General features: G+C 51.9%; 1 protein-coding gene across 1 annotated transcript in view; it reads right to left on the bottom strand.

The window, feature by feature from the left end:
- Positions 1-4825: 4825 nt before the first annotated feature.
- TBX5 (T-box 5) overlaps positions 4826-9390 on the bottom strand; it is a 40545-nt gene continuing 35980 nt past the window's right edge. The window contains exon 9 of the mRNA XM_004691011.1: positions 4826-5487. Within this exon, the coding sequence (XP_004691068.1) occupies positions 4910-5487 (578 nt within the window). The 3' untranslated portion in view covers positions 4826-4909. The remainder of the gene's footprint in view (positions 5488-9390) is intronic.

Genomic DNA, 9390 nt, shown 5'->3' with positions numbered 1-9390 from the left:
GTGGGAGAAAGACACCTGCTGGAGGAGACCTCAATGATCTGCCCGTGGGCGTCAGATTTACCCACGAGTCCCCACGTGAGGCCTTATGCCACTTTGCCCTAAGTCTCTCGTTGCATATCTCACTGTCCTGTACTGCTTCTCGGGTGCACCCCTGGATGGCAGAGAGACTTGGGGGGAGGACTGTGTATGACTTATGTACTAGGTGCACGTCCTGGCTTTGAATGTAAATGGGACGCCCAGGCCCCGGCGGATGAGAAGTCATGTGGAACAGAGGTACATCATCGCGCGCAGGGGCTCCCAGACTCATCAGCCCCCACCCCCGAAAGCCCATTAGCTGATGCCAGGCACCAGAGCCAAGACTGGAAGGACCTGGTCCCCCACAGGCCTGCTAGGTTGACTTAATGTCTCCTGAGCAAAGACAACTGTTTCTGGAGTCTGCCGCTGCGGTCTCGTGGCTGGCGGTTGGGCACTGTTAAGTGGCTCCTCAGGGTGGATGCCTGAGGTGGTGTGTCACAAGCAGGCTCTGAACTGTCCCCTTGACTCCATTTGTGGTTAGAGGTGGGTGAAGGAGAGAGCAGACGGGCGTGAGCGTCGGCTCCCCCTGAGCCAGAACCTGTGGCCAGACTCCAAAGGGCACATCTGCTGAGTCACCTTTTAGTTCAATCGGGTCCTAGCAGGGGAACACTTGCCAGAGTGAAAATACAAGCAAACAAGCCCTCTCAAACCTCCCCATTCCCGGGAGAGAAGAGACACCGTCAGAGAAGCAGGGGGGCAGGAGTGGTGGGGGTAAAGGGTAAGAGGAGAACTCTGCTGCCTCGTCATGGCAACAGCGCTGGCCCCCACAGGACACAAGGGAACGACCACCCACTGATCATCCTGCAAAGGGGAACAGGGCCCCTGCTGAGTATCTTCCTCAACTCCTTGGCCCAGGCCTGCAGGGACATCCTGTCACCCCCATTTTGCAGGGGTGAGCACCAGAGCCCTGACCAAGGAGCAAGAGGCCTTGCCCTCTGAGATGGGCCTTCAACCCTTCACAGACCCACTTTCCCAGAGACTGAGCTCCAAAAACATGCCACCTGCAGGCACTGAACACTGGCTGTATCCCAAGCACCCCGCTGAGCCCCACTCTGTCCCGTGCTGTCCCTGGGCTGCGGCTTAGAGCTGCCCATCACACACAGACAGAACCCAGCAGAGGCCACGTGGTTAAGCCACTCACAAGCAGGGTGAGCTTGCACACATCACCTAACTCTCTGCTTCCCCATCTATGGAATGGGGTTCAGATGCATGTCCCCCCACAAGTGGGTCCGCATAGGCACACAACACTTGCCTATGGTCAAAAAACTCAAAAGGCTCATGACCATGCCTGCTACCTGTCTGAGGTCGGGGGACACCAGGCTTCCCCTCTGCCTGCACAGCAGGCCCCCAACACTCTGAGAGCAGGGAACGAGGGTGCTGCCATAACACACCTGTCAGATTAAGTGTGTGTGTGGAGTGTATACTGAGACGCTTGCATGCGATCGTGTCTGACGCACACGTACACACGCGTGGATACTGTTTGTTAACAAGGGAGGATATTCCAACCCAGGAGAACACCCTGGCCCAGAAAGAGCAGCAACTGATGAGCAGTGATTCCTGAAGTTGGAGTCAGGGCAAAGCCTCCAGGCACTTCTGTCTCTGCCAGAGAAACTTTGGCCATTCACTGACGACTGAGTGCACCCAGCTGTGTCAATGACCAGATGTGTGCCACCCGCTTGGACCTCTGTCCCCCTCCTATCCTTGAGGTAGACAAGACCGCCCTCTTCCTCACAATTCCGCCCGTGACCAAGAAGGAAACTCCATGTCACGCAGTATACTAACTCAATTCCTGCTTACAAAGAATCTTCATCCTACAAAAAACTGAGTTTTCTCCACCCTTTTCTGATGTATGAGATTTGCTATGACCATTCTTAGTGAGTCCCCACAGTGGGGGCTGTTTGCCTACTGGAGTGGGGCATGTTCACTCAGAACTCGTGTGATGTTCTTTTTAAAGAGTAAGAAGGATTGTCTCGTATTGTTAGTAAGCTAATTTGGAAGGTAATTTTTTCCAAGTCAACCTTTGTTCTTCAGAAACCCACAAGAATGAACACCTGCCTGGAGTACTGAGAATTCGTTCAGTGAAACGCACTGATTCAGTCTCTGTGGGGACAAGGAGGCGTTGACCTAGTTTCTCTACCGCCCTTGAAAAAAGCAGAATTATCATTTCTTTATAATGAATTCACACTTCTCAGGAGCTCTTTGCTTAAGAAATGTCCTGGAGGGCCTGATTAAATGAATAATTTGCAGTTGAGATAATTGTTCCTGTTTCAAGGGATCTGACCTATTTGGCGGTCCTTGGTTATTTGCAGCATAGAGGCATTAAAATGATAAACACAGAAAAAAATCGCCCAGTGTGAATTTACTCACGACATCATCCCCACCTCGCCCCAACCCCATCTGAGTTACACAGGCCAAGCCGACACATCCTGAATGCCATTTTAAAAAATATCTGCTCCCGGCCCTCCCTGGTGGAGCAGCGGGTTAAAGCACAGCACTGAGAAGCTTAAGCCACTTCCGCATGAGTTCGATTCCCACCTGCCCCCGGAGGAGACCACATGGCGTGGCAGACCTCTCCTGACCCGCCCGCTGCTCCCCTCAGCAGTGTACTTCGTCGATCTGCCTGTTCTGCTCCCCACTCTGTCTCTGGTGAATCCTCTCACCCCCTCCGCATCTCTGGCCTGTACCCCAGTTCTGTATGAATAAATAAATAAATCTTTAAAAAAAAATTTATATCTGCTCCCTTGGTGGTTCACAAGATGGCCGGTAGTGGAACCTCCTAAGCCCTTGATTCCAGGAATTAATTCAAAGCAAGAAACACCAAGGATTGGTTGTTCACCCAGCAGGACTCACTAAAGATTTTGACCAGTTAGGATGACTGGTGACTTATCTATTCCAATGATGACACAAATTAAGTTAAAGCAAATAATTCTATTCCAGAGACAAGAGTGGTGCATTAAATAGTCACATGTCATTTAACCCCATGAACATCACCCTCAGGGGGTGGTCCCCATTAACTCAGCCAGCCTGGGGCACACCTATACGTGTGGATAGTCACATGCAATGATGTTTGCGCAGATGAAAACGTTCCTCAGAATGTGTCCCCGTTGCTAAGCAACACAAAATATTTTCAGTTCCAAATACAGCAGCACACACTAACACAATGCATCCCAAATGCCCCTGAGACCCACAGAAGAAAGACGACTGGGTGAAAAATTCTCAGATGCAAGACAGCTCCATCCCACTTGCCTTCCTAAAGGCCCCTTGATTCAATTAGGAGAAAACACGGGTCGAGGAAAGAAGGGTATTCAAGCCCCTTGTACTTTTTAAAGCACATGGTATTTATTAGGCATTAATTGGCACACAAATACACAGAACGAGTACTTAATTCTCACCCTCCCCCCTTAGCAACATAAAAAGACATAATCGCATAAAGACACACGCACCAGTACACTCACTCGCTCACGTAATGGGACGGACTCAGCCTCACATATTACCCTGTTCTCTTTATTAGGGTCAGTTAAAAAAACTTTTTTTTTTTTTAATCAAGAAAGCAAAGCACATTGAAAGAAAAAAAAAAACAACAATGCAAACTTGGTTTTGAGTATCAATAAAATTAAAAGCTCTTGGCCAGCTCCCCTGCTGGATTCATTTCATGTCATTACTTAATTAGAATTCCTATTTATAAATAAATAGTACCAGTAAAATATTACATCTGAAGAACCCTGCAATAACATTTTACTTACACACTTTTTTAATATTGTTTTCTGCTTTCAATAACCACAGTTCGGGGGCGACGTCTGGCATCGGCGACGGTCTTTGGAGAGGACATCCTGCCTCTTCTGGAGAAACCGTGGACTTGGCTTTGCATCTAGATTGGGTCGTCCGCGCTGGAGGCTGGGAAGCTTGGGGCTGGCTTTGTGTTTTATCTGCAAGAATATTTATTTTGGCTTTCTCACAACTCTTGTCAGCACAGAGCTTGCTCCGTGCTTATCACAGTTCGGCCCGCGTGGAAGCCAGGCTTTTTAAGTTTTCAAAGCAAGCTTTCCGGTCGGGAAGCTATAGGCCACGTTTTAGCGACAGGCGGCTGGGGAGACACAGATCTGGGCCGACGGGAGGGCTGAGACAGGACTCCAGATAGGGGTCTTGCCTTCTCCGGACTCCACTGCTCGGGGAGGCCCCAGCGGAGCTGGGGACGCGGGCAGGGAGGACGAGGTCCCAGACAGGCGGCGGCCCGACTCTTCCAAACCATCACAGGGTAGAGGTAGGTCATTTCTTAGTCAAGGGGAGGGTGGCAACTTTAGCTTTGGGGGTGTTGTTTTTGAGGGGGACCCCACAAGTCCATGTTTGAAAACATACCTGCCTTAGACCTCCCCCAAAATAAGGGACTGGGTCCCGTCAAGAAAATGAAAGGAAAAAATATATTATTATTTATTATATAACAATGTCAACATTAACACCCAGACAGAAGAGACGGCAGCTACGCATGGCACCGGGACGGGGCACTGGACGAGGCGAGCCCGCGGGAGCCGAAAAGCGGGGTGGGGTGGGGGGGTCTGGCGGAGGCGTGGTCACGGCCGGCCGGCGAGTGTGTGCAGCCGTGGGTGGGTGGCGGTCATCCTGGGTTTTTTTTTTTTTGCATTTTTACGTTTCGAGACGCATCGGCAAAGTCACATTTTTCGAATTGTGATTTCAAGCTACTGATCAGATCAGCGTCGGCGCCCGCGGCGCGGGCGTGGGGCGGGCACGCGCCTCTCGTCAGCGGGCCCCTCGCGGCTACTGTCTCTCTCCCTCCCGCTCGCTGGCGCGTCAGTGTCTGTGAGGAAGCAGAAGGCGCTTAGCTGTTTTCACTCCACTCTGGCACCATGCCGACTCCGTGCACGGGGTGGTACTGGTGAGGGGACAGGGTCCGTGGCACGCCGTGAGAGTAGAGGAACTCTGAGGGCTGAAGGCCGCCAGGCGACTGCAGGCCAGTCTGGGGCCCGCACTGCCTGACCACCGGCTGGTGGGCCACGGAGGTCTGGTGCTGGAACATGCCCTCTCCGAGCTGCGGGGAGCCGTGGTTGGCCATGCCGGCCAGCCGGGGGACCAGGGGCCCCGAGGTGAAGTGGGCGGAGAAATGCTGGTAGGGCAGCCTGTCCATAGGCTGCACTGTGGTGACCGTGCAGCTGCCGTAGGAGGGCATGGCGGGCCACGTGTTGCAGCTGATGTCCTCCAGGCTGGGCACCGGCTCGCTGGGCGGCGGCGCGGAGCTGGCGTACATGCACGCCTGCCGCTGGGCGGACTCTGTCCGGTAGGAGGCGCTCAGGCCCTGCGGCGGCGCATAGCTGGGGCGGTAGAAGGGGTCATCCTCGCTGGGCGACGTCTCCATGTAGGGCTTCTTGTAGGGATGGTCTGCGGTGGAACATTCTTCATCTGCTGAGACAGGAGGAGAGACCCGTGAGGCCCAGAGCAGAAAGCCCCCAGGGAAAGGCTGAGACAGTCGCGGCGGGTGGGAGTCTGGCCACCCACCGTTCTCCTAAGGGGTGGACTGTTGTGGGGAGGGAGAGAGGCACTGGGATGACCTTCAGTTTTTCACCTGTGAAGTGGAAAGGTTAGTCACGACAGCACTTTCCTTTTGACAAAGGAAAGTGTGGACAGTGGGAAAAGAAAGATGAAGTCTTAGCTCAGAACTTGGAACCAGGAAACAATCCATGTCTTCCCTCCCCCAGGACCTCCCTGAAGGCAAGACATTGTCTGAAGGACCCGTGCCCAGAATGAGGTGTATACCTATCGACGGAAATATTACTATCAGTGATATCAACAGAAGCGAAAAGAGTGTTTAGTCCACCTCCGACCCTTCTAGCGTTCTCCGTAAGGCAACCATTTGCGGCTTCACAACGGTGCTTTGAAGTGGGTTCTGGTATGATGCCCACTTGACAGAGAAGAGAAAGGAGACACAGAGAGCTTCACACACCTGCTCAAGGTCTAACAGTGGAGCTGGGCTCGGAATCGAAGTGACTCCTACAGCGTCCCTGCCATGCTCCATGGAAAGACGCAATAAACACGTGTGCCGCCGTGGACGGATGGATGGGCAAACGGACACAGAGGAGAGATCAAACAAATCTCCAGATCTTCTCCTGATGCCTTAGTGGTGCCAGTGAGCACCTGCTGAGTCCACACGAATGATCATATCACCGTCTCCCCACTGAACAAGCCAGCCCCTTCCTCCATGCACAAGCTCCTCTCTGCCTCTGAAAAAGGGTGTCCTTCGCCCCCTTGGAGGCACTGGGTCCCTTGGGAACTAACAAAAATGCTGGACTCGCTAGAAAAAAAAACACAAGGATACCCTAAAATCCAGACCCCCAGTTTCAGAAGGCTAACCTCGTCTGGGTTTGTATCTGCCTCTTCTACCGAGCGGGGCCACCACCCTCTCGTTTTCATCACCTCTGAGTCAGAGTTGGTAATTCACACCTCACTGGATGGCAAAGAGGGAAATACCCTGGAGGCTGTCCATCTCCCTGTGGCCATTCATCACGGGAGACAAGCGTGTTGCTGGGCAACGCCACCTGTCATCTCGCGGCAGACCTGACCCAGGATCACCTGGGGGCTCCTCTGGGGGCAGCCCTTGGGAATTCCGACCAAGGTGTCAATCTCAACACAGATGCTTGCCTTGGCTGTGAGTTCACCCCTAAAATGAAGCTGTTTTTCACTCACTTTCCAATCTCTTTCTAATCCTTAAATGCTGAAAACAAAATTGCTCTCTGGATGGGTACGGAAAAATGAAATGCAGGGACGTTCTTGCTACCCGCTGTGAGGGTGAGTGGTAGGAAGCTAGAATGGCGACTAGCTAACGGGAGGAAATGTAACTGGTACCAACACCGCCCCCGTGACCCTACTCTGATCGCAAAGCAGCTCCTCCAGGGGCTGACTTCATGCCTGTCTCGGAGTCAGACCTTCCTGAGGTCACACCCCTGGGAAGCAGAGCCTGGAATCTGAGCAAGGCTTGCCTTACTTTGACTGCACACCTTTCGACTCTCTAGGTTGCTAGTACCGTCAGCCTCACTTAACGCATCCACTGGTTCTTGGAAACTGCTGCTGTAAGTGAGACGACAACGTACACTAAAACCAGTCTGACCGTTGGCTAAATGATATAAACAAGAGTTGAAGTCCTTTGACCTATTTCTGGTCATGAAGACATTCCCAGTCTTCCCAATAAAAACCAAAAATGTGTCTTATATCAATCACTTGCATACATTTATTCTCCAATCTGCCATTCCAGGGCCACCAGAGCTCAGGGTACATGCTGGGACTCAACCATGGAGAGGACACTCAGCCACAGAGAAGACAACCATCACGGGGTGCCGCACACACACCCCCACCCACTCGCGCCTCCTGAGACAACGTCGGCACAACAATGGACCCAGTACGCACGTCTTTGGATGGTGGTGGGGGCGGGGGGGGCCCACACAGACCCAAGGAGAACGTGCAAACCCCACTCCAAGACGGGAAGGAACACTTTTCCTCATCAACGCCGTAACAAAATGACATTGAACGGAGTGACACAATTGAAGGACCTGTTGTATACAAAGTCACCCACCCAGAGACATACTGAGCCCCTCCCAATGCCAGGCACTGATCCCAACCCTCAAGTCAGTCATTCACTGTCTTTGCGCTGGATCACGAACAACAGCTCCCTGACTAGGGCAGGGCGGACTGGTTTGGGTTCCATTCCCCCCAAACGCCTCCACTGGCATCACACTCCAAGTGACACCCACAGGTAAGTCAAATCTCCCCAACCACAATACCTCTATGCTAGGGGGCGTACCATGTAACAGCAGGCACAGGTAACATTAGCTGGAGTCTTTCTGGGATGCATCTCGGCCCCAAAAAGAGCCCAAACAGTGATCCAAAAATCAAGAGTGAAAGAGTCATTCTTCCAGGTGTTCTGCTTCCATCACGCCAGCCATCCAGATGTTTGCAGAAGTCAGAGCTGCCACACTCCCGTACCTTCCAGCTGGTGCCTTTCTGGCATCTTGAAAACATTGCCACACGCCTCGATTTTCACCCTCGCCACCTCCTCCCGAGATTTCTGCCCTCCACTACTCCCTCCAGCCCCCAGATCCATAAATCTGAATGTTTCCATTGTTGCTGGAATTGTAACCTTTGGGTTTTCCATTTAACCAGGGCGTTCCCCTTTTCAATAATAGAAAGCACAGCCGCAGGGTACCCTTGGCAAGAGAAAAAAACAAAGCAAACGAACCCTTCCCGACTTTCTGATCCCCTTCCAGATTTGTTACAGTGAAAAAGGAAGAATAATATGAAAAAGGCCGAAGCCCATTTTGGAAAATCGTAAAATTACACATTCCAGTCTTTAATACCCTAAAGATCTGATGCAGAGTCCTCAGAAAGTCCGAAGTTGGCTTATTGATGAAAGCAAGTCCTTCACATTCTTACATTCTTCACAGGCCTCATCACGTTGTAAAGAAATTCCAAAGCCAGAATCCAAATTTCAGGTCAGTCGTGATAAATGCCTTGGACGTCATCATGGTGTTTATTTTGGTTTTGGTGCGGTCTCTTTCTTTTTATTGGGAACCAGATAACCGGTCAACAGCAGAGACCTCCCGGCCAAGTCACGTTCACCTCCCGCTCCTGGGGACGGGCAACAGTCAAGCGTCCGGTCTTCCATGAGGCACGTCCATGGCTTCCTCTTGGGACATTGCACAGCAAGAGGAGTCCCATGGACAACAGTGATGCTCTTTGTGATTCTGACCACTGACTGAAGAACCCTGGTCACCAGCATTGGTCTAGATGCACATGGCTTGACAGAGGAATCCAGAACACAAATGCTAGGAACTCTACTATCGCTGGTCTGTGACTCTGAGCAAAGCAATGGACTACTCCAGACTCAGTTCTGGACTACCTGAGGCTCACACCTAAATTCCTCGTTGGGCTGAGATCGCAACACATGGCTCCAGCTTCTGTCTGTCCTCCTTGCACATCAAGGACTATGAACATCCTCCAATACGTGAAGGTGTTTTGGTGAAGTTGCTTTCAGATCACTCTTCCCATTGAGCAAAAAGCAGCGCCATTCCCAAGTGACTCATTTCTCTTGGTGGCTGAGTTCCCTTTGAAAGACTGTTGCAAAGTCTTTTGGGACAGACACCCCCAAGGCACAACAGTGAGTGGCCACTCCCCAGGTAGGTGACCCCCAGGAAGCCGGAAGTAGAAGCCTAACTCCAGGCCCTCCATCTCACAGAACTTCTGATGGGCAATCCCAGCCTTTCAGCTTTCACGAAATCCACTGTATTCAAATATGAAAAGGTGATCACCTTGACC

The sequence above is a fragment of the Condylura cristata genome, unplaced genomic scaffold (genome assembly GCF_000260355.1).
Source record: "Condylura cristata isolate star-nosed mole 26May11 unplaced genomic scaffold, ConCri1.0 scaffold00029, whole genome shotgun sequence".
NCBI lineage: Eukaryota > Metazoa > Chordata > Mammalia > Eulipotyphla > Talpidae > Condylura > Condylura cristata.
Note: the sequence above shows the minus strand (reverse complement) of the source record. Positions and strands in the feature narration are given on the sequence as shown.